The sequence below is a fragment of the Sesamum indicum genome, linkage group LG7 (genome assembly GCF_026168435.1).
Source record: "Sesamum indicum cultivar Baizhima isolate 11 linkage group LG7, ASM2616843v1, whole genome shotgun sequence".
Taxonomy (NCBI): domain Eukaryota; kingdom Viridiplantae; phylum Streptophyta; class Magnoliopsida; order Lamiales; family Pedaliaceae; genus Sesamum; species Sesamum indicum.
In genome coordinates, this window is record NC_142663.1 from 1,938,933 (window position 1) to 1,965,838 (window position 26,906).

Below are 26,906 nucleotides of genomic sequence, written 5' to 3' on the forward strand. Positions count from 1 at the left end.
TCTAATAAAATCGTGTAAAACACCTAAATTTTGAACGTTCTCAGAATTCGACGAAATATGACCCAAACGTTGCTCTAGACCTAAGAATTTGTGTGGTAAATTTGCTAAACTTAATAATAACTACAAGTTTGTATAAAAGGAAAACGAACTTGCTTTAATAAAACAATGTAAAACAGCTAAATTTTGAACGTTCTTAGAATTCGACGAAATTTGACCCAAACGTTCGTCTAGACCCAAGAATTTATGTGGTAAATTTGCTAAACTTAATAATAACTACAAGTTTGTATAAATGGGAAACAAAATTGTTCTAATAAAACTGTGCAAAACAGCTAAATTTTGAACGTTCTCAGAATTCGACGAAACATGACCCAAACAGTGGTTAAGACACAAGAATTTGTGTGGTAAATTTGCTAAACGTAATAATAACTACAAGTTTATATAAAAGGAAAACAAACATGCTCTAATAAAACCGCGCAAAACACCTAAATTTTGAACGTTCTAAGAATTAGACGAAACTCGACCCAAACGTTGGTCTAGACCAAAGAATTTGTGTGGTAGGTTTGCTAAGCTTAATAATAACTACATGTTTATATAAAAGGGAAACAAAATTGCTCTAATAAAACCGAGCAAAACAGCTAAATTTTGAACGTTCTCAGAATTCGACGAAGGTTGACCCAAACATTGGTCTAGACCCAAGAATTTGTGTGGTAAATTTGTTAAGCGTAATAATAACTACAAATTTGTATAAAAGGAAAACGAACTTGCTCTATTAAAACCGTGTAAAACAGATAAATTTTGAACGTTCTTAGAATTCGACGAAACTTGACCCAAACGTTGGTCTAGACCCAAGAATTCGTGTGCTAAATTTGCTGAGCGTAATAATAATTACAAGTTTTTTTTTTACATTTATTAATGAAAATTACATTTTACCAAAAAAATAATAATTACAAGTTTGTATAAAAGGGAAATGAACTTGCTTTAATAAAACCGTGCAAAACAGCTAAATTTTGAACGTTATCAAAATTCGATGAAACTTGACCCAAACGTCTAGACCCAAGAATTTGTATTGTAAATTTGCTAAGCGTAATAATAGTTACAAGTTTGTATAAAAGGGAAACGAACTTGCTTTAATAAAACAGTGTAAAACAAGTAAATTTTGAACGTTCTTAGAATTCGATGAAATTCGACCCTTACGTTGGTCTACACCCAAGAATTTGTGTCGTAAATTTGCTAAGCTTAATAATAACTACAAGTTTGTATAAAAGGGAAACAAAATTGTTCTAATAAAACTGTGGAAAACAACTAAATTTTGAACGTTCTTAGAATTCGACGAAATTTGACCCAAAACTCGGTCTATACCCAAGAATTTGTGTGGTAAATTTGCTAAGCTTAATAATAACTACAAGTTTGTATAAAAGGGAGACAAAATTGTTCTAATAAAACCATGCAAAACATCTAAATTTTGAACGTTATCAGAATTCGATGAAACTTGACCAAAACGTTAGTCTAGACCCATGAATTTGTGTGGTAAATTTGCTAAGCATAATAATAATTAGAAGTTTGTACAAAATGGAAACAAACCTGCTCTAATAATACCGCGTAAAACACCTAAATTTTGAACATCCTCAGAATTCGATGACACTTGACCCAAACGTTGGTCTAGACCCAAGAATTTGTGTGGAAAATTTGCTAAACTTAATAATAACTACAAGTTTGTATAAAAGGGAAACAAACTAGTTTTAATAAAACCGTGCAAAACAGCTAAATTATGAACGCTTTCAGAATTCGAGAAAACTTTACCCAACGTTGGTCTACACCCAAGAATTTGTGTGGTAAATTTGCTAAGCTTAATAATAACTACAAGTTTGTATAAAAGAGAAACAAAATTGTTCTAATAAAACAATGCAAAACATCTAAATTTTGAACGTTATCAGAATTCGACGAAACTTGACCCAAATGCTGGTCTAGACCCATGAATTTGTGTGGTAAATTTGCTAAGCAAAATAATAACTACAAATTTGTATAAAATGGAAACAAACTTGCTCTAATAAAATCGTGTAAAACACCTAAATTTTGAACGTTCTCAGAATTCGACGAAATATGACCCAAACGTTGCTCTAGACCTAAAAATTTGTGTGGTAAATTTGCTAAACTTAATAATAACTACAAGTTTGTATAAAAGGAAAACGAACTTGCTTTAATAAAACATTGTAAAACAGCTAAATTTTGAACGTTCTTAGAATTCGACGAAATTTGACCCAAACGTTCGTCTAGGCCCAAGAATTTATGTGGTAAATTTGCTAAACTTAATAATAACTACAAGTTTGTATAAATGGGAAACAAAATTGTTCTAATAAAACTGTGCAAAACAGCTAAATTTTGAACGTTCTTAGAATTCGATGAAACTTAACCCAAACGTTGGTCTAGACCCAAACGTTCTCAGAATTCGACGAAGGTTGACCCAAACATTGGTCTAGACCCAAGAATTTGTGTGGTAAATTTGCTAAGCGTAATAATAACTACAAATTTGTATAAAAGGGAAACGAACTTGCTCTAATAAAACCGTGTAAAACAGCTAAATTTTGAACGTTCTCAGAATTCGACAAAACTTGACCCAAACGTTGGTCTAGACCCAAGAATTTGTGTGCTAAATTTGCTGAGCGTAATAATAATTTCAAGTTTTTTTTTTACATTTATTAATGAAAATTACATTTTACCAAAAAAATAATAATTACAAGTTTATATAAAAGGGAAACGAACTTGCTTTAATAAAATCGTGCAAAACAGCTAAATTTTAAACGTACTCAGAATTCGACGAAACTTGACCCAAACGTCTAGACCCAAGAATTTGTATTGTAAATTTGCTAAGCGTAATAATAGTTACAAGTTTGTATAAAAGGGAAACTAACTTGCTTTAATAAAACCGTGCAAAACAGCTAAATTTTGAACGTTCTCAGAATTCGATGAAACTTGACCCAAACGTCTAGACCCAAGAATTTGTATTGTAAATTTGCTAAGCGTAATAATAGTTACAAGTTTGTATAAAAGGGAAACGAACTTGCTTTAATAAAACAGTGTAAAACAAGTAAATTTTGAACGTTCTTAGAATTCGACGAAATTCGACCCTTACGTTGGTCTACACCCAAGAATTTGTGTCGTAAATTTGCTAAATTTAATAATAACTACAAGTTTGTATAAAAGGGAAACAAAATTGTTCTAATAAAACTGTGCAAAACAGCTAAATTTTGAACGTTCTTAGAATTCGACGAACTTTGACCCAAACCTCTGTCTACACCCAAGAATTTGTGTGGTAAATTTGCTAAGCTTAATAATAACTACAAGTTTGTATAAAAGGGGGACAAAATTGTTCTAATAAAACCATGCAAAACATCTAAATTTCGAACGTTATCAGAATTCGACGAAACTTGACCCGAACGTAGTCTAGACCCATGAATTTGTGTGGTAAATTTGCTAAGCATAATAATAATTAGAAGTTTGTACAAAATGGAAACAAACCTGCTCTAATAATACCGCGTAAAACACCTAAATTTTGAACATCCTCAGAATTCGACGACAGTTGAACCAAACGTTGGTCTAGACCCAAGAATTTGTATGGAAAATTTGCTAAACTTAATAATAACTACAAGTTTGTATAAAAGGGAAACAAACTAGTTTTAATAAAACCGTGCAAAACAGTTAAATTATGAACGCTTTCAGAATTCGAGAAAACTTTACCCAACGTTGGTCTACACCCAAGAATTTGTGTGGTAAATTTGCTAAGCTTAATAATAACTACAAGTTTATATAAAAGGGAAACAAAATTGCTCTAATAAAACCGAGCAAAACAACTAAATTTTGAACGTTCTCAGAATTCGACGAAGGTTGACCCAAACATTGGTCTAGACCCAAGAATTTGTGTGGTAAATTTGCTAAGCGTAATAATAACTACAAAGTTGTATAAAAGGGAAACGAACTTGCTCTAATAAAACCGTGTAAAACAGCTAAATTTTGAACGTTCTCAGAATTCGACGAAACTTGACCCAAACGTTGGTCTAGACCCAAGAATTTGTGTGCTAAATTTGTTGAGCGTAATAATAATTACAAGTTTTTTTTTACATTTATTAATGAAAATTACATTTTACCAAAAAAATAATAATTACAAGTTTGTATAAAAGGGAAACGAACTTGCTTTAATAAAACCGTGCAAAACAGCTAAATTTTGAACGTTCTCAGAATTCGACGAAACTTGACCCAAACGTCTAGACCCAAGAATTTGTATTGTAAATTTGCTAAGCGTAATAATAGTTACAAGTTTGTATAAAAGGGAAACGAACTTGCTTTAATAAAACAGTGTAAAACAAGTAAATTTTGAACGTTTTTAGAATTCGACGAAATTTGACCCAAACGTTGGTCTACACCCAAGAATTTGTGTCGTAAATTTGCTAAGCTTAATAATAACTACAAGTTTGTATAAAAGGGAAACAAAATTGTTCTAATAAAACTGTGCAAAACAGCTAAATTTTGAACGTTCTTAGAATTCGATGAAAGTTAACCCAAATGTTGGTCTAGACCAAAGAATTTGTGTGGTAAGTTTGCTAAGCTTAATAATAACTACAAGTTTGTATAAAAGGGAAACAAAATTGCTCTAATAAAACCGAGCAAAACAGCTAAATTTTGAACGTTCTCAGAATTCGACGAAACTTGACTCAAATGCTGGTCTACACCCACGAATTTTTGTGGTAAATTTGCTAAGCATAATAATAACTACAAGTTTGTATAAAATGGAAACAAACTTGCTCTAATATAACCGCGTAAAACACCTAAATTTTGAACGTTCTCAGAATTCGACGAAACTTGACCCAAACGTTGGTCTAGACCTAAGAATTTTTGTGGTAAATTTGCTAAACTTAATAATAACTACAAGTTTGTATAAAAGGAAAACGAACTTGCTTTAATAAAACCGTGCAAAACAGCTAAATTATGAACGTTTTCAGAATTCGAGGAAAGTTGACCCAAACATTGATCTACACCCAAGAATTTGCGTGGTAAATTTGCTAAGCTTAATAATAACTACAAGTTTGTATAAAAGGGAAACAAAATTGTTCTAATAAAACCATGCAAAACATCTAAATTTTGAACGTTATCAGAATTCGACGAAACTTGATCCAAATGTTGGTCTAGACCCATGAATTTGTGTGGTAAATTTGCTAAGCATAATAATAACTACAAGTTTGTATAAAATGAAAACAAACTTGCTCCAATAAAACCGCATAAAACACCTAAATTTTGAACGTTGTCAGAATTCGATGAAACTTGACCCAAACGTTGGTCTAGACCCAATAATTTGTGTGGTCAATTTGCTAAACTTAATAATAACTACAAGTTTGTATAAAAAGGAAACGAACTTGTTTGAATAAAACCGTGTAAAACAGCTAAATTTTGAACGTTCTTAGAATTCGACGAAATTTGACCCAAACGTTCGTCTAGACCCAAGAATTTTATGGTAAATTTGCTCCATATGAAGAATCGATGGAAAAATATGAAGAAACTCGTGAGGAAGAAGAGCGCACCAAAACAATGGCGATTTACGCCGGTTCTTCGTCGGTAGAGGGACGTCTTCGGTCTGTTGAAGATGTGGACAATGTTTCAGAGATGGAGGATGGAAGGATGAGCTCCGTACAAGCTGCAACAATGGAGCCGTTGGATCTAGGGTTTTTGGGAACCGAAAAGTCGCACGGTGAAAAGACGATGGAAACTGGTGGTTATTCGATCACTGGTGATTATTTTGGCGTTATTGGGGATGGAGGAGATGTGCCAATGAGGAAAGATACAATCTCGCCGTCGTTTGAAGGGTGCTCGGAGTTAGGGTTTGAAGGCGGCGCACTGAAACGCGCTGTCAATGGTGACTCTTCGAATCCGCCAATTTACTTCAACATCGATGAGTTCCTCTTGTTGGCCAACATAATATTGGATGGAGATGGCAAATCCAAGGCTGCGCTCAATGATCTCAAAGCCCGTTAGGAGAAGAAATTCGGACGATTTGCTGCAAAAAAATTAGTTACGGCGTCGGTACCTGTTCGCAAAGCCGTGAGATGCGTCTGGCCTGCGAAGAAAGACTGTTTGCCCGGAGAAATAGCAGGTGAGAGGGTGATGGTTAGTATTCCGCCGGAAATTTCAGAAGAACACGCGAAGAAAATTGCTGCTATGTCTTCGCCGGATTATTCCTCCGTTTATGGTAATCGGACGGCGACGGAAGTGAAGGGCATACGGGCTGGACATCTTGACAGCGGTTTTCCGGCCATCTCGCCGGCGAACAGATGTGGAGAAAATGACGCTGATGTGGTAGCGTGTTTGGATGATGTGGCGCCATGTGTGGATGAGGTAGAGGCTGACGTGGCATATGAGGTCAATGCTGATGTCACTGATGATGTACCTAATAGGGTTTATGTCACTGCTGATGTCACCAATGATGCTAGGGCTGATGTCACTGCTGTTGTAACTACTAGGGTTGATGTCACTGCTGATGTAATTGCTAAGGCTGATGTCACTGCTGATGTAACTGCTAGGCTGATGTCACTGCTAATGTAACTGCTAGGGCTGATGGCACTACTGATGTGCTGCAAAAAAACCCTAAATTCCACAATTTGGGTACTAATCATACGGGATTGTTCATAGGTAATATTCCTTTGCATACTTGTCCAGATGCGACTGTCAATGATAAAATTGCCCAAGCGTTCAACAACTCCACCCGCAAGACCCTCACATTTATTGCGCCTACCTTGCAAAATGGGGAAGTTATTGTGCGGCCGACACTGGATATTATCCGCAATGGTTCTAAACGATGGAGGACTACGGCGGTGGGATACTTTCTTGGAAAAAGACCATATTTCCATCATGTGAAGGAGTTTGCGATGTCGGTCTGGTCGAATTTAGTTGAGGTTACAGCTACCAATAATGGGTTCTTCTTTTTTCAGTTCAAAACAATTATTGCGATGGAAGATATCATTGAAGGGGGACCGTGGCTCTTCCAGGGTCAGTCAATACTATTACAAAAATGGAAGCCGGGAATGGTTTTGAGAAAACTAAAGCATATGCAGGTTCCTGTTTGGATTAAACTACAACACCTTCCAGTGGAGTTATGGACAGAAGAGGGACTTAGCACAGTGGCCAGTGGAGTGGGTAAACCTCTATACCCGGATGCCATAACGAGAGCATGCACGAGGCTGGATTTCGCTCGTGTATGCGTCATGCTTGATATCACATCAAACCTACCAAAACACATCATCATCACGACCCCGGACGAGGAAGGAGGGGAAACGCCTTGCAAGGTCGATGTCGAATATGAATGGGTTCCCTCGAAGTGCACGGGTTGCATGAGCTTGGGCCACTCTATTAAAGATTGTTCGTTGAGTAAATCAACCAAATCCATTAAACAACCAGTGTGTGTCTATGTACCCACGTCAGGAGGATCACAGTTACCTCGAATGCAGGACAAATACGCTAAAACGTCGGGGGATGCACTTGTAGTTCCTTCTCGGAGTTCTTCTTTACCGTCGTTGGAAGGTACTTCACCACGGTCGGACATACATGCGTCTCCCACCCATCGTGAAAAGAGACGTGAGGATAAGGGTAAGGCGCTAGTCATTTATAATTCTTTTGATGCCTTACAGATGCTTGAAGATGCAGATGATACTACTAGGGGTCTTAAGACAAGCAGCCCCAAATATGTTGATCTATGTTGAATATGACAATTTGGAATGTGCGTGGCCTAAACAAGAGAGACCATCAGCTTGCAATGAAGGATCTTGTGGCTGAGTTCAGGTTACATTTCATTGGTCTCCTTGAAACTAGAGTACGAGTTAATAATGCCTCTCATATTCAGTCTTTTTTATTACCCCACTGGAAATGGTTTATGGATTATGCGTTGATGGGTAATCGTATTTGGATTGGCTGGGATGACAATTTTCTTGATGTTACTGTGGTTGAGTTGAGTACACAATTTTTACACTGTCATGTCACTATCCGAGCTCTTCAGGAATCAGTTGATATTACTGTCATTTATGGGGCTACAGAGCTAGCGGACATATGCTCACTTTGGGATTCACTTAGTACAATTGCCATCCAGTGCGTGGATACTCCGTGGCTAGTCGGAGGTGATTTTAATGCAGTACGTGATCACAGTGAAGTCTGTGGAGCTTCTGGTGACATACGGACTGCAATGGAGGAATTCAATTATTGTATCCAGAATGCCGGCTTGTTACCCCTACCCATGCAAGGAGAATGGTACACGTGGCACAATTGTAGTGTAAATCCACGTAATCTATGGAAGCGACTTGATAGGATGCTCATTAATGATACATGGATTGCCCGGTTCCCCACATCCGCATATTTGAGCCTCACCCCACGTACCTCGGATCACTCACCACTAGTGTTATGTGGGGATAGACAACAGCAGTTGGGAGGTATGTTTCGTTTTGACAATTATCTTACCCGCTCACCAAAATTTATTCCCAGTGTGCAGAATGTTTGGAAACATGAGGTAGTTCGTGTACCGATGTATGCGGTAACTCGGAAACTTAAAGCACTGAAACCAATTTTTTGGGAACAAAGGAGAAATAAGGGAGATTTATCGCACAATGTACAGTTGGCAAAGGGATTTCTTGAGGCGGCACAAAACCTGGTTCGTGCCAACAGGCAGGAGGAAGTATTCTTATACTTGGAGCACTGTTGTCGGATGGTTTTGGCCAAAGCAGCGAAGCTCGAACAAATCATGTTACATCATATAGCAAAAATGGAGTGGATGAAAGATGGTGATCAATGCTCTAGGGTGTTTTTTCGCAAGATTGCACAGAGATGGGCAGCAAGGAGAATTTTGCAAATTAATGATGAGCACGGGATCACTCACACAGAGCAGGGGGCTGTTTTCAATGAATTTGTATCTTATTACAGTGTCCTTTTGGGAGGACAAAGAAGATGGGACGTGATTGATATTCAGTACCTTAGACCGTCGGCTAGACATCTGGTGACTGAAGATTAAACCAATTCTCTGTTATCACCATTCACCCCCTCGCATGTCAAAGAGGCAGTATTCGATATTGCTGAGGATAAGGCACCGGGTCCTGATGGGTACTCGTCAGGCTTCTTCAAAGCTGCCTGGCCGATTGTGGGAGGCGAGGTTACGAGGGCGGTGTTGGATTTCTTCAATACCGGGAGGCTCTTGAAATAAATCAATACCACATTATTGGCGCTTATCCCGAAGGTACACTCCCCTATGTCCATTGGTGATTTTCGACCTATTTCTTGTTGCAATGTCCTCTACAAGATTATTGCCAAACTTATTGTTAAAAGATTGAGTGTGGTATTGGACAAAGTCATTAGCCCCTGCCAAGCAGCATTCGTTCCTGGCAAAAGTATCGGAGACAATATCATGCTAGCTCAGGAACTTTTCTCGGGATACAATCAGTCATGCCTACCTCCCAGATGCGCGTTAAAAGTTGACATTAGAAAGGCGTATCACTCAGTTGAATGGGACTTCCTAGTTGCAGTTTTGGAACTTTTTGGGTTTCCACCCACATTCATCAGGTGGATTGAGGAATGTGTCACTACACCATCCTTCTCAGTGGGATTGAATGGAAAGCCACATGGATTCTTTTCGGGTGCAAGAGGACTTCGACAGGGTGATCCTCTATTGTCGTACCTCTTTGTCCTCGTCATGGAGGTGTTACACTTGGGATACCTACAGATGATTGACCAGGATGGACTCTTTTCTTATCATTGGAAGTGTGATTCAGCTTGGATCTTTCAGCTGGGATTTGCTGATGACTTGTTATTCCGCCATGCTGATATGGACTCTATTGGGGTCCTTAAGAGAGGGCTGGATCGATTTGCCGTCTGGTCAGGCCTCCGATTGAACGTACGGAAAAGTTATCTTATTATTTCGCTGTCAGCACAAGGTTTACGTGAGGAGATGCTGGAAACACTTGGATTCCAGGAGGGACTCCTGCCACTGAGGTATTTAGGTCTACCTCTACTATCCTCCAGATTAATTAATGCTGATTGTCAACCATTATTGGTGAAAATCGATAAACGTATTGCTGGTTGGGAGGATATGGCGCTATCATATGCCGGTAGGGTAAAAATTATTAAATCTGTACTCATGTCGTTGAGCTTATATTGGGCTTCAGCGTTCATTTTACCAAAGAGAGTTACGAACGAAATTGAGAAGAGGCTGCGAAACTTCTTATGGAAGGGCTCAACAAATAGTGGCTATGCTAAGGTAGCATGGAAAGAATTGTGTCGGCCGATGGACGAGGGAGGTCTTGGGTTCAAGGACATTACTACCTTGAATCGAGCCTTAATGACTAAGAAACTCTGTGATATCATTCGGTGTGATCGAACCTCTATTTGGGTAGAATGGCTATACAATGGCCGGTTACTAGACACTTCCATATGGACAATCCGAGAGCATGGAGGTTCATGGTGTTGGAGGAAACTACTACGTCTACGGATTTTTCTCCGTCCTATGGTGGACTACCAAATCGGAGATTGGCGAAAGTTTCATCTTTGGCAGGACCCGTGGCATTACCTCGGACCACTTATTGAGACATTTCCACGTGGACCGAGGCTCCTTGGAATTGAGGAGACAGCAAAACTCAGCACGGTGATTAGTGGAGGAGAATGGCAGTGGCCGCTTATCACGGATTTCGAGTGCTTGGAGATCACACATGTATTACCCACAATTCGAGGAGGAGATGATCGGGTCGTATGGAGATTTGATCAGGGTCGACCCACAGCATAGGCTCTCTACAGCTTATTTGATCCCCCACGACCGAAAGTAGGTTGGGCTTCACTACTTTCGGGCTCGCTAAAGATTCTACGTCACTTATTCATCCTATGGCTTGCTATTCTTGGCAAGCTGCCTACGATAGACAAACCATGGTTATCTCACTTTGGCGATTGCATACTTTGTAACGAGGGGGCAACAGAGACACATTCACACCTTTTCTTCCAGTGCAGATTTAGCCGACAGTGCCTCACAGCAATACGAAGAAAGGTATGATTTCATTGGCCCAATAGAGACTGGGCGAACGACATTGAGTGGGCTTCTCGCAGATGGACGGGTAAGCACATCGTTAACATAGCTTATCGAGCACTACTAGCATCTTCTGTTTACCACATTTGGAAGGAGAGAAATCTGAGACGTTTTAAGCACGTTGAGAGGACTCCGAGCACCATGGCGCTCTTGATAGTTGATGACGTCAGGCAACGGATCATTAGTATTTCATTAGCTAGTTCTGTCAGTACACGAGCTTTGTATAGACTATGGCGTATCCCTTGGCCTGTCGAGGGAGTAACCACATGATGATAACTTTGTTGTACTGTATCATTTTTACTTAATAAAAATTACATTTACCCAAAAAAAATATAACTACAAGTTTGTATAAAAGGGAAACAAAATTGTTCTAATAAAACTGTGCATAACAGCTAAATTTTGAACGTTCTTAGAATTCGACGAAACTTAACCCAAACGTTGGTCTAGACCCAAGAATTTGTGAGGTAAATTTGCTAAGCTTAATAATAACTACAAGTTTATATAAAAGGGAAACAAAATTGTTCTAATAAAACCGAGCAAAACAGCTAAATTTTGAACGTTCTCAAAATTCGATGAAGGTTGACCCAAACATTTGTCTAGACCCAAGAATTTATGTGGTAAATTTGCTAAGCGTAATAATAACTACGAGTTTGTATAAAAGGGAAACGAACTTGCTCTAATAAAACCATGTAAAACAGCTAAATTTTGAACGTTCTCAGAATTCGACGAAACTTGACCCAAACGTTGGTCTACACCCAAGAATTTGTGTGGTAAATTTGCTAAACATAATAATAACTACAAGTTTGCATAAAAGGGAAACGAACTTGCTTTAATAAAACCGTGTAAAACAGCTAAATTTTGAACGTTATTAGAATTCGACGAAATTTGACCCAAACGTTCATCTAGACCCAAGAATTTATGTGGTAAATTTGCTAAGCTTAATAATAACTACAAGTTTGCATAAAAGGGATACGAACTTGTTCTAATAAAACTGTGCAAAACAGCTAAATTTTGAACGTTCTTAAAATTCGACGAAACTTGACCCAAACGTTCGTCTAGAGCCAAGAATTTATGTGGTAAATTTGCTAAGTTTAATAATAACTACAAGTTTGTATAAAAGGGAAACAAAATTGTTCTAATAAAACTGTGCAAAACAGCTAAATTTTGAACGTTCTTAGAATTCGACGAAACTTGACTCAAACCTCGGTCTACACCCAAGAATTTCTGTGGTAAATTTGCTAAGCTTAAAAATAACTACAAGTTTGTATAAAAGGGAAACAAGATTATTCTAATAAAACCATGCAAAACATCTAAATTTGGAACGTTATCAAAATTCGACGAAACTTGACCCAAATGTTGGTCTAGACCCATAAATTTGTATGGTAAATTTGCTAAGCATAATAATAACTACGAGTTTGTATAAAATGGAAACAAACTTGCTTTAATAAAACCGCGTAAAACACCTAAATTTTGAACGTTCTCAGAATTCGACGAAACTTGATCCAAACGTTGGTCTAGACCCAAGAATTTGTGTGGTAAATTTGGTAAACTTAATAATAACTACAAGTTTGTATAAAAGGAAAACGAACTTGCTTTAATAAAACCGTGTAAAAAAGCTAAATTTTGAACGTTCTTAGAATTCGACGAAATTTGACCCAAACGTTCGTCTAGAAGCAAGAATTTATGTGGGAAATTTGCTAAGTTTAATAATAACTACAAGTTTGTATAAAAGGGAAACCAAATTGTTCTAATAAAACTGTGCAAAATAGCTAAATTTTAAACGTTCTTAGAATTCGAGAAACTTGACCCAAACGTTGGTCTACACCCAAGAATTTGTGTGGCAAACTTGCTAAGCTTAATAATAACTACAAGTTTGTATAAAAGGGAAACAAAATTGTTCTAATAAAACTATGCAAAACATCTAAATTTTGAACGTTTTCAGAATTCGACGAAACTTGACCCAAGTGTTAGTCTAGACCCAAAAATTTGTGTTGTAAATTTGCTAAGCATAATAATAATTACAAGTTTGTATAAAAGGGAAACGAACTTGCTTTAATAAAACCGTGCAAAACAGCTAAATTTTGAACGTTCTCAGAATTCGACGAAACTTGACCCAAACGTCTAGACCCAAGAATTTGTATGGTAAATTTGCTAAGCATAATAATAGTTACAAGTTTGTATAGAAGGGAAACAAACTTGCTTTAATAAAACCGTGTAAAACAGCTAAATTTTGAACGTTCTTAGAATTCGATGAAACTTGACCCAAACGTTGGTCTAGACCCAAAAATTTGTGTGGTAAATTTGCTAAACTTAATAATAACTACAAGTTCGTATAAAAGGGAAACGAACTTGCTTTAATAAACCGTGTAAAACAGCTAAATTATGAATGTTTTTAGAATTCGAGGAAATTTGACTCAAACGTTGGTCTACACCCAAGAATTTGTGTGGTAAATTTACTAAGCTTAATAATAACTACAAGGTTGTATAAAAGGAAAACAAAATTGTTCTAATAAAATCATGCCAAACATCTAAATTTTGAACGTTATCAAAATTCGAAGAAACTTGACCCAAGCGTTGGTCTAGACCCATGAATTTGTATTGTAAATTTGCTAAGAATAATAATATTTACAAGTTTGAATAAAATGGAAACAAACTTGCTCTAATAAAACCGCGTAAAACACCTAAATTTGGAACGTTATCAAAATTCGACGAAACTTGACGCAAACGTTGGTCTAGACCCAAGAATTTGTTTGGTAAATTTGCTAAACTTAATAATAACTACAAGTTTGTATAAAAGCAAAACGAACTTGCTTTAATAAAACTGTGCAAAACAGCTAAATTATGAACGTTTTCAAAATTCGAGAAAACTTGACCCAAATGTTGGTCTACACCCTAGAATTTATGTGGTAAATTTGCTAAGCATAATAATAACTACAAGTTTGTATAAAAGGGGAACAAAATTTTTCTAATAAAACCGCGTAAAACACCTAAATTTTGAACGTTCTCAGAATTCGACGAAACTTGATCCAAACGTTGGTTTAGACCAAAGAATTTGTGTGGTAAATTTGGGAAACATAATAATAACTACAAGTTTGTATAAAAAGGAAACGAACTTGCTTTAATAAAACTGTGCAAAAAAAGCTAAATTTTGAACGTTCTTAGAATTCGACGAAATTTGACCCAAACGTTCGTCTAGACCCAAGAATTTATGTGTGAAATTTCCTAAGCTTGATAATAACTACAAGTTTGTATAAAAGGGAAACAAAATTGTTCTGATAAAACTGTGCAAAATAGCTTAATTTTGAACGTTCTTAGAATTCGAGGAAACTTGATCCAAACGTTTGTCTACACCCAAGAATTTGTGTGGTAAATTTGCTAAACATAATAACAACTACAAGTTTGTATAAATGGAAAATTAAATTATTCTAATAAAACCATGCAAAACATCCATAATTTTGAACGTTATCAGAATTCGACGAAACTTGACCCTAATGTTCCTCTAGACCCATGAATTTGTGTGGTAAATTTGCTAAGCATAATAATAAACTACAAGTTTGTATAAAATGGAGACAAACTTGCTCTAATAAAACCGCGTAAAACACCTAAATTTTGAACGTTCTAAGAATTCGACGAAACTTGACCCAAACGTTGGTCCAGACCCAAGAATTTGTGTGGTAAATTTGATAAACTTAATAATAACTACAAGTTTGTATAAAAGGAAAACGAACTTGCTTTAATTAAAACGTGTAAAAAAGCTAAATTTGAACGTTCTTAGAATTTGACGAAACTTGACCCAAACGTTGGTCTAGACCCAAGAATTTGTGTGGTAAATTTGCTAAACTTAATAATAACTACAAGTTCGTATAAAAGGAAAATGAACTTGCTTTAATAAAACTGTGCAAAACAGCTAAATTATGAACGTTTTCAGAATTTGAGGAAACTTGACTCAATCGTTTGTCTACACCCAAGAATTTGTGTGGTAAATTTGATAAGCTTAATAATAACTACAAATTTTGTATAAAAGGAAAACAAAATTGTTCTAATAAAACCATGCCAAACATCTAAATTTTGAACGTTATCAGAATTCGACGAAACTTGACCCAAGCGTTAGTCTAGACCCATGAATTTGTGTTGGAAATTTGCTAAGCATAGTAATAATTACAAGTTTGTATAAAATGGAAACAAACTTGCTCTAATAAAACGGCGTAAAACACCTAAATTTTGAACGTTATCCGAATTCGACGGAACTTGATCCAAACATTGGTCTAGACCCAAGAATTTGTGTGGTAAATTTTCTGAGCGTAATAATAATTACAAGTTTCTATAAAAGGGAAACGAACTTGCTTTAATAAAACCGTGCAAAACTACTAAATTTTGAACGTTCTCTGAATTCGACGAAACTTGACCCAAACGTCTAGATCCAAGAATTTGTATGGTAAATTTGCTAAGCGTAATAATAGTTTCAAGTATGTATAGAAGGGAAACGAACTTGATTTAATAAAACCGTGTAAAACAGTTAGATTTTGAACGTTCTTAGAATTCGACGAAACTTGACCCAAACGTTGGTCTAGACCCAAGAATTTGTGTGGTAAATTTGCTAAACTTAATAATAACTACAAGTTCGTATAAAAGGGAAATTAACTTGCTTTAATAAAACTGTGCAAAACAGCTAAATTATGAACGTTTTCAGAATTCGAGGAACTTGACTCAAACATTGGTCTACACCCAAGAATTTGTGTGGTAAATTTAATAAGCTTAATAATAACTACAAGTTTGTATAAAAGGAAAACAAAATTGTTCTAATAAAACCATGCCAAACATCTAAATTTTGAACGTTATCAGAATTCGACGAAACTTAAACCAAGCGTTGGTCTAAACCCATGAATTTGTGTTGTAAATTTGCTAAGCATAATAATAATTACAACTTTGTATAAAATGCAAACAAACTTGCTCTAATAAAACGGCGTAAAACACCTAAATTTTGAACGTTATCCGAATTCGACGGAACTTGATCCAAACATTGGTCTAGACCCAAGAATTTGTGTGGTAAATTTGCTGAGCGTAATAATAATTACAAGTTTCTATAAAAGGGAAACGAACTTGCTTTAATAAAACCGTGCAAAACAGCTAAATTTTGAACGTTTTCAGAATTCGACGCAACTTGACCCAAACATCTAGACCCAAGAATTTGTATGGTAAATTTGCTAAGCGTAATAATAGTTACAAGTTTGTATTGAAGTGAAACGAACTTGCTTTAATAAAACCGAGTAAAACAGCTAAATTTTGAACGCTCTTAGAATTCGACGAAACTTGACCCAAACGTTGGTCTAGACCCAAGAATTTGTGTGGTAAATTTGCTAAACTTAATAATAACTACAAGTTCGTATAAAAGGGAAATGAACTTGCTTTAATAAAACTGTGCAAAACAGCTAAATTATGAACGTTTTCAGAATTCGAGGAAACTTGACTCAAACGTTGGTCTACACCCAAGAATTTGTGTGGTAAATTTTATAAGCTTAATAATAACTACAAGTTTGTATAAAAGGAAAACAAAATTGTTCTAATAAAACCATGCCAAACATCTAAATTTTGAACGTTATCAGAATTCTACGAAACTTAACCCAAGCGTTGGTCTAAACCCATGAATTTGTGTTGTAAATTTGCTAAGAATAATAATAATTACAAGTTTGTATAAAATGCAAACAAACTTGCTCTAATAAAACCGCGTAAAACACCTAAATTTTGAACGTTATCAGAATTCGACGAAACTTGACGCAAACGTTGGTCTAGACCCAAGAATTTGTTTGGTAAATTTGCTAACCTTAATAATAACTACAAGTTTGTATAAAAGGGAAACGAACTTGCTTTAATAAAACTGTGCAAAATAGCTAAATTATGAACGTTTTCAGACATCGAGGAAACTTGACCCAAATGTTGGTCTACACCCAAGAATTTATGTGGGAAATTTGCTAAGCTTAATAATAACTACAAGTTTGTATAAAGGGAAAACAAAATTTCTCAAATAAAACCATGCAAAATATCTATAATTTTGAACGTTATTAGAATTCGACGAAACTTGACCCAAATGTTGCTCTAGACCCATTAATTTGTGTGGTAAATTTGCTAAGTGTAATAATAACTACAAGTTTGTATAAAATGGAAACAAACTTGCTCTAATAAAACGCGTAAAACACCTAAATTTTGAACGTTCTCAGAATTCGACGAAACTTGACCAAAACGTTGGTCTAGACCCAAGAATTTGTGTGGTAAATTTGATAAACTTAATAATAACTACAAGTTTGTATAAAAGGAAAATGAACTTGCTTTAATAAAACCGTGTAAAAAAGCTAAATTTTGAACGTTCTTAGAATTCGACGAAATTTGACCCAAACGTTCGTCTAGACCCAAGAATTTATGTGGTAAATTTGCTAAGCTTAATAATAACTACAAGTTTGTATAAAAGGGAAACAAAATTGTTCTAATAAAACTGTACAAAACAGCTAAATTTTGAACGTTCTTAGAATTCGACGAAACTTGACTCAAACCTCGGTCTACACCCAAGAATTTCTGTGGTAAATTTGCTAAGCTTAATAATAACTACAAATTTGTATAAAAGGGAACCAAAATTGTTCTAATAAAACCATGCAAAATATCTAAATTTTGAACGTTATCAGAATTCGACGAAACTTAACCCAAACGTTGGTCGAGACCCATGAATTTGTGTGGTAAATTTGCTAAGCATAATAATAATTATAAGTTTGTGTAAAATGAAAACAAACTTGCTCTAAGAAAACCGCGTAAAACAACTAAATTTTGAACGTTCTAAGAATTCGACGAAACTTGACCCAAACGTTGGTCTAGACCCAAGAATTTGTATGGTAAATTTGATAAACTTAATAATAACTACAAGTTTGTATAAAAGGGAAACGAACTTGCTTTTATAAAACCGTGTAAAAAAGCTAAATTTTGAACGTTTTTAGAATTCGACGAAATTTGACCCGAACGTTCGTCTAGACCCAAGAATTTATGTGGGAAATTTCCTAAACTTAATAATAACTATAAGTTTTTATAAAAGGGAAACAAAATTGTTCTGATAAAACTGTGCAAAATAGCTAAATTTTGAACGTTCTTAGAATTCGAGGAAACTTGACCCAAACGTTGGTCTACACCCAAGAATTTGTGTGGTAAATTTGCTAAGCTTAATAATAACTACAAGTTTGTATAAAAGGGAAACAAAATTGTTCTAAACCATGCAAAACATCTAAATTTTGAACGTTATCAGCATTCGACGAAACTTGACCCAAGCGTTAGTCTAGACGCATGAATTTGTGTTGTAAATTTGCTAAGCATAATAATAATTACAAGTTTGTATAAAATGGAAACAAACTTGCTCTAATAAAACCGCGTAAAACACCTAAATTTTGAACGTTATCAGAATTCGACGGAACTTGACCCAAACGTTGGTCTAGACCCATGAATTTGTGTGGTAAATTTGCTGAGCGTAATAATAATTACAAATTTCTATAAAAGGGAAACGAACTTGCTTAAATAAAACAGTGCAAAACAGCTAAATTTTGAACGTTCTCAGAATTCGACGAAACTTGACCCAAACGTCTAGACCCAATAATTTGTATGGTAAATTTGCTAAGCGTAATAATAGTTACAAGTTTGTATAGAAGGGAAACGAACTTGCTATAATAAAACCGTGTAAAACAACTAAATTTTGAACGTTCTTAGAATTCGACGAAAGTTAACCCAAACGTTGGTCTAGACCCAAGAATTTGTGTGGTAAATTTGCTAAACTTAATAATAACTACAAGTTCGTATAAAAGGGAAACGAACTTGCTTTGATAAAACCATGCAAAACAGCTAAATTATGAACGTTTTCAGAATTCGAGGAAACTTGACTCAAACGTTGGTCTACACCCAAGAATTTGTGTGGTAAATTTGATAAGCTTAATAATAACTACAAGTTTGTATAAAAGAAAAACAAAATTGTTCTAATAAAACCATGCCAAACATCTAAATTTTGAATGTTATCAGAATTCGGCGAAACTTGACCCAAGTGTTGGTCTAAACCCATGAATTTGTGTTGTAAATTTTCTAAGAATAATAATAACTACAAGTTTGTATAAAATGAAAACAAACTTGCTCTAATAAAATCGCGTAAAACGCCTAAATTTTGAACGTTATCAGAATTCGACGAAACTTGACGCAAACGTTGGTCTAGACCCAAGAATTTGTTTGGTAAATTTGCTAAACTTAATAATAACTACAAGTTTGTATAAAAGGGAAACGAACTTGCTTTAATAAAACTGTGCAAAACAACTAAATCATGAACGTTTTCAGACTTCGAGGAAACTTGACCCTAATGTTGGTCTACACCCAGGAATTTATGTGGTAAATTAGCTAAACTTAATAATAACTACAAGTTTGTATAAAAGGAAAACAAAATTTTTCTAATAAAACCATGCAAAATATCTATAATTTTGAACGTTATTAGAATTCGATGAAACTTGACCCAAATGTTGGTCTAGACCCATTAATTTGTGTGGTAAATTTGCTAAGTGTAATAATAACTACAAGTTTGTATAAAATGGAAACAAACTTGCTCAAATAAAACGCGTAAAACACCTAAATTCTGAACGTTCTCAGAATTCGACGAAACTTGACCCAAACGTTGGTCTAAAGCCAAGAATTTGTGCTGTAAATTTGCCAAACTTAATAATAACTACAAGTTTGTATAAAAGGGAAACGAACTTGCTTTAATAAAACCGTGTAAAACATCTAAATTTTGAACGTTCTTAGAATTCGATGAAATTTGACCCAAACGTTCGTCTAGACCCAAGAATTTGTGTGGTAAATTTGCTAAGCTTAATAATAACTACAAGTTTGTATAAAAGGGAAACAAAATTGTTCTAATAAAACAATGCAAAACATCTAAATTTTAAACGTTATCAGAATTTGACGAAATTTGACCCAAGCGTTGGTCTAGACCCATGAATTTGTGTTGTAAATTTGCTAAGCATAATAATAATTACAAGTTTGTATAAAATGGAAACAAACTTGCTCTAATAAAACCGCGTAAAACACCTAAATTTTGAACGTTATCAGAATTCGACGAAACTTGACCCAAACGTTGGTCTAAACCCAAGAATTTGTGTGGTAAATTTGCTAAACTTAGTAATAACTACAAGTTTGTATAAAAGGGAAACGAACTTGCTTTAATAAAACCGTGCAAAACAGCTAAATTATGAATGTTTTCAGAATTCGATAAACTTGACCCAAATGTTGGTCTACAGCCAAGAATTTGTGGGGTAAATTTGCTAAGCTTAATTATAACTACAAGTTTGTATAAAAGGGAAACAAAATTGTTCTAATAAAACCATGCAAAACATATATAATTTTGAACGTTATATGAATTCGACAAAACTTGACCCAAATGTTGGTCTAGACCCATTAATTTGTGTGGTAAATTTGCTGAGCAGAATAATAACTACAAGTTTGTATAAAATGGAAACAAACTTGTTGTAATAAAACCGCGTAAAACACCTAAATTTTGAACATTCTCAGAATTCGATGAAACTTGACCCAAACGTTGGTCTAGACCCATGAATTTTTGTGGTAAATTTGCTAACTTAATAATAACTTCAAATTTGTATAAAAGAGAAACGAACTTGCTTTAATAAAACCGCGTAAAACACCTAAATTTTGAACGTTCTCAGAATTCGACGAAACTTGACCCAAACGTTGGTCTAGACCCAAGAATTTGTGTGGTAAATTTGCTAAAATTAATAATAACTATAAGTTTGTATAACAGGGAAACGAACTTGCTTTAATAAAACCGTGTAAAACATCTAAATTTTGAACGTTCTTAGAATTCGACGAAATTAGACCCAAACGTTCGTCTAGACCCAAGAATTTATGTGGTAAATTTGCTAAGGTTAATAATAACTACAAGTTTGTATAAAGGGGAAACAAAATTGTTCTAATAAAACTGTGCAAAACAGCTAAATTTTGAATGTTCTTAGAATTCGACGAAACTTGACCCAAACGTTGGTCTAGACCCAAGAATTTGTGTGGTAAATTTGCTAAGCTTAATAATAACTACAAGTTTATATAAAAGAAAAATAAAATTGTTCTAATTAAACCGAGCAAAACAGCTAAATTTATAGTCCTATTTGCTACCTCAATGGAAGTGGTTTGTTGATTACAATTCTTTTAGAAATCGTATATGGCTAGCGTGGGATGAGAATTTTATTGATATCCATGTTCTTGACCTGGGTGAACAATTCGTACACTGTCGTATCACTAGTAGGGTTGTCAATGAAATTGTTATTGTTACTGTTCTTTATGGTGCGTCTGAGGTGATTGACCGTCGAATTTTGTGGACTGCACTAGAGACACTTGCTCAGTAGTGCTCAGACGTCCCGTGGTTGGTGGGAGGTGACTTTAACACAGTACGAGACCTTAACGAGGTATGTGGCATATCAGGAGATATAAGGATGGCCACCGAAGAATTTAATGTTGGTATTTTGGAGGCTAGCTTGATTCCACTTCCTATGCAAGGTGAATGGTTCACGTCCATAATTGCAGTACATCCGCACGGAGTTTACGGAAGAGGTTGGATCGGATTCTTATTAATGATCGTTGGCTGGCAAGGTTCCCTACCTCATCCTATCACAGCCTTACACCACGGACATCTGACCATTCCCCACTGGTTTTACAAGGGGATACACAACAACATAATGGAGGTATGTTTCGATTTGATAACTATCTATCCCTTTCACCTGAGTTTATCCCCAATGTGTAGAACATTTGGCATCATGAGGTTGTTGGTGTACCTATGTACGCCGTGACACGTAAACTAAAGGCTCTTAAACCGGTTTTCCGACTAGAGAGGAAGAATAAGGGGGATTTGACACTGAATGTCCAATTAGCCAAAGATTTCTTGATGAGGCACAACACTTGGTGAGGTTTGATAGACAGAATGAGCTCTACTTACTCCTAGAGCACTGCTGTCGATTCGTTTATGCTAAAGCGGCCAAACTCTAACAAAATATGTTGCAGCAAAGAGCTAAGATGCAGTGGATGAAAGACGGAGACCAATGTTCCCGGGTTTTCTTTCGTAAGATCGCTCAAAGACGAGTAATGAGGAAAATCTTGCAGATCAATGATGAGAATGGTACCACACACACGGATCAAGGGGAGGTCGCCCATGAGTTTGTCTCATACTATCAGACCTCTTAGGAGGCACCAGACGACGGTTGACAGTGGATATTCAATACCTTAGACCATGGGTGAGGCATTGTATTAATGATGAGGAAGCTACCAACTTACTCCTACCATTCTCGCCCGATGGTGTGAAGCAAGTTTGACATCGCTGAAGACAAGGCGCCGGGACCTGATGGTTACTCATCAGGGTTTTTCAAGGTAGCTTGGCCTGTGGTAGGGGAAGAAGTAACAAGAGCGGTTCTGGATTTCTTTTCTACCGGAACACTATTGAAGCAGATCAACTCCACGATTTTGGCTCTAATCCCAAAGGTACACACTCCTATGTCGCTTAATGAATTTAGACCGATTTCATGCTGCAATGTTTTATACATCATTGTAAAACTAATAGTTCAAAGACTTAGTGTATTGCTGGACAAAATTATTAGCCCCTGTTAGACAGCTTTTATACCAGGAAGAAACATTGGGGACAACATTATGTTAACCCAGGAAATATTTTCGGGCTATAACCAGATGCGCCTACCTCCCAGATGCGCGCTTAAAGTGGATATCAGGAAGGCCTATGATACAGTGGAGTAGGACTTCCTTTTAGCAGTTTTGCAATTGTTCGGATTTCCACCTACATTCACAAGGTGGATAGAGGAGTGTGTTTCCACGACATCATTCTCGATTGGTCTCAGTGGAAAACCTCATGGGTTCTTTACTGGAGCAAGAGGATTACGACAGGGAGACCCACTATCTCCTTATCTGTTTGTTCTTGTAATGGAAGCTTTACATTTGGGATTCTTGCAACGAATTGAGCAGAACATGCAATTCACCTATCATTGGAAGTGTGAGAGCTCCAAGGTTTTCCAGTTGGGATTTGTAGACGACCTCCTTCTCTTCTGCACAGCTGACTTAGACTCCATCAGAGTCTTTAAGGAGGGATTGGACTGGTTTGCGGAGATGTCGGGCCTTTGGCTGAATGTTCAAAAAAGCCACTTAATCATTTCCCGTTCGGCTCAAGAATTGACACACGCGATGTTGGAGATTTTGGGCTTCCAAGAGGGGCACCTGCCAATGAGGTATCTGGGTCTCCCCTTAATATCTTCTAGACTGTCTATCTCTGACTGTCAACTACTTATTTCAAAAATTGATACACGCATTACTGGATGCAAAGGGATTTCGTTATCATATGCTGAGCGTGTACAAATCATCAAATCCGTGCTTTCGGCATTGAGTCTATACTGGGCATCTGCATTCATATTACCTAAGAAAGTTATCAATGAAATTGAGAAGAAGTTGAGGACTTTCCTATGGAAGGGTACGACGTCTAGTGGCTACGCTAAGGTAGCCTGGAAAGATGTGTGTCGACCGGCAGATGAGGGAGGACTTGGGTTCAAGGACATCTCTACCTTGAATCGCGCATTAATGGCTTTATACGATATTATCCGGTGTGACAGGACATCCATCTGGGTTCAATGGCTTTACCAAGGAAGGTTACCGAACACATAGGTTTGGACTATCCGTGAGCATGGAGGTTCTTGGGGATGGTGGAAAATGCTCAGGCTCCATCCTCTTCTTCGGTCTATCGTAGATTACCAGATTGGAAATGGAAGGAGATTCTTTGTTTGGAAGGACCCATGGCATCACTTGGGCCCACTTATTGAGCGGTTCCCTCATGGTCTACGCCATCTTAGACTTGAAAAATCAGCAAAACTCAGTTTGGTGATTTTAGAAGGAGAGTGGCATTGGCCTACCATCACGGACTTCGAATGTTTGGAGATCACACATAACCTGCCGCCTATTCTTGGAGGTGAGGATCGGGTGGTGTGGAGATGCGAAGGAGGGCAACCTACTACTCAGACCCTCTATTGATTATTTGATCCCCCTGAGCCAAAAGTAGGATGGTTTTCACTACTTTCAGGATCCTTGAAGATCCCTTGTCATTCGTTCATCTTATGGCTCGCAATTCTTAGCAAACTACCCACCACGGACAAACCATGGCTATCTCACCTGGGGGCATGCATATTGTGCGATGAGGGAACTACGGAATCTCATTGACACTTATTCTTCCAATGCAGATTTAGTCGTCAGTGCCTTTTTGAAATTCGCAGACGAATACGATTTCACTGGCCCAATAGGGATTGGGCAACAAATATTGAGTGGGCGATACGAAAATAGAGAGGTAAGCACATTGTTAATATCGCTTACCGTACGCTACTTGTATCATGTGTCTACCACATATGGAGGGAGAGGAACTTGAGGAGATTTGAACACAAAGAACGGACATCGGCCACTTTGAGCATCCTAATCGCCGATGACGTCAGGCAGAAGATTCTTAGTGTTGATTTAACTTCATCAGTTAGTACACGAGCATTGTATAAATTATGGTGTATCCCTTGGGTTGAGGGACAAACCATTTAATGATCACATGTTGTACTGTACTATTACTTTTTCTAAATGAAATTTACATTTACCCAAAAAAAAGTTTGGACGATTTTTCCTCATTATCAGGTCTTCATACTAACGCTGCTAAAAACCAGGTTATATTCTCTAAAGTCGCTCAACCGCTTAAAAATACAATTCTTAGCATCCTCGATTTTCAGGAGGGAGAATTGCCAGTTACATATCTTGTATTACCACTTATTACCTCTCGGCTTTCCATCTCTGATTGCAATCCTTTGCTAATAAAGATTGATAAGAGATTGCAGGGTTGGGCTTCGATTTGAATGTCATTTGCAGCTAGAATTCAACTCATTAAATCAATCCTCATGTCACTACAAATTTATTGGGCTATGGCATTTATTTTGCCAAAAGGAGTTATTAAGGAGATAGAGAAACGGTTCCGTCAGTTCCTGTGGAAAGGTGCATCAACCTCTGGATATCCGAAGGTTTTTTGGAATCAAGTGTGTTGTCCAATGGAAGAAAGAGGATAGGGAATCATGGATGTAGCAGCCCTCAATCAAACTCTTATGAGTAGACATATCTGGAGAATAGTAAGTAGATCTCGCGGTTCTATATGGGTAACATGGATTTGCACCATGAGACTTCAAGGCAAATCTATATGGACAGTTGAGGCCAATTCTGGGGCATGGGGTTGGCGCAAATTGCTTGAAATTCGACATATACTACAGCCTCATATCCATTATAAGATCGGCAATGGGGAATTAATATATATATGGCAGAATCCTTGGCATCCTATGGGGATCTTAATGACTATATTTCCACACGGCCCTTATCACACCCATACACGGGCGGATATGCTCCTTAGAGAGGTTATTCACAATGGAGTATGACATTGGCCATTGCCTCTCACACCCACACACACACACAGGCGAATATTATTATGTTGGACATCATCCAAAATTTGCCTCCACTACACGGCACACACGACTCGATCACTCTAAGGGGAGGCCCCTACACCAATAAGAGGGTGTATGACATTTTTCGTTCTGCAGGCCCAAATGTAGGTTGGTATTCACTCCTTATGGACCCATTTAAAATTCCCCGAAATTCATTTATCTTATGGCTAGCTCTAATGAACGACTCTCGACCATGGACCGTCCGTGGTTACAGCATCTGAATAGGGTTGTGTTCTTTGGTCATTGGGTACGCTGGAGACTCACCAACACTTGCTATTTTCTTGCTCTTATTCAAACCAGTGTATTCGAATCTTACGCATGAAGGTCCAATTTTCAAGGACAAACAGAGGATGGATGATTGATGTGATGATTGCTGCGCGAAAGTGGCGAGGAAAGCACGTAGTTAATGCCGCTTATCGCAACCTTTTAGAATATCTACTATATCACATTTGGCAAGAGCGCAATAGGAGGAAATTTCAGCAATTGGATCGAGACCCGCCGGCATTAGTTAACATTATTCTGGACGAAATTAGATTACGTATACTTAGTGCAGAATTGTTGAATAAAATTAGTATAATAGCCTTGTATAGATTATGAAAAATTCCATGGCACACAACATCAACCATATGACTGTACATTATATTTTTTTAATGCAATTTACCTTTACCGAAAAATTTTATTTCCCTTTTATACAAACCTATAGTTAATATTAAGCTTAGCAAATTTACCACACAAATTCTTGGGTCTAGACCAACGTTTGGGTCAAGTTTCGTCGAATTCTAAGAACGTTCAAAATTTAGCTATTTTGCACGGTTTTATTAGAGCAAGTTCGTTTCCCTTTTATAGAAACTTGTAGTTATTATTAAGCTTAGCAAATTTACCACATAAGTGCTTGGGTCTAGACGAACATTTTGGTCAAGTTTCGTCAAATTCTGAGAACGTTCAAAATTTAGCTGTTTTGCACGGTTTTATTAGAGCAAGTTTGTTTCTCTTTTATACAAACTTTTAGTTATTATTATGCTCAGTAAATTTACTACACAAATTCTTGGGTCTAGACCAACATTTAGGTCAAGTGTTTTTTTTTGGGTAAATGCAAATTTTATTAATAAAGTAATAGTACAGTACAACATGTGTTCATCAATTGGTTTCTCCCTCGATCCAAGGGATACGCCACAATCTATACAATGCTCGTGTACTGATTCATGAAGCTAAATTGACACTAAGTATCCTCTATTTGA

General features: G+C 36.6%; 1 protein-coding gene across 1 annotated transcript; it reads left to right on the plus strand.

The window, feature by feature from the left end:
- Window positions 1-7,744: 7,744 nt before the first annotated feature.
- On the plus strand, window positions 7,745-9,037 carry LOC105165918 (uncharacterized). The gene has a single exon (XM_011085075.1). The coding sequence runs from the start codon at window positions 7,745-7,747 to the stop codon at window positions 9,035-9,037; it is 1,293 nt and encodes a 430-aa protein (XP_011083377.1).
- The last annotated feature ends 17,869 nt before the right edge of the window (window positions 9,038-26,906 follow it).

Bases quoted from the DNA above. Each gene is read 5' to 3' on its own strand.
- LOC105165918 (XM_011085075.1), top strand. From the start codon at position 7,745: ATGACAATTTGGAATGTGCGTGGCCTAAACAAGAGAGACCATCAGCTT.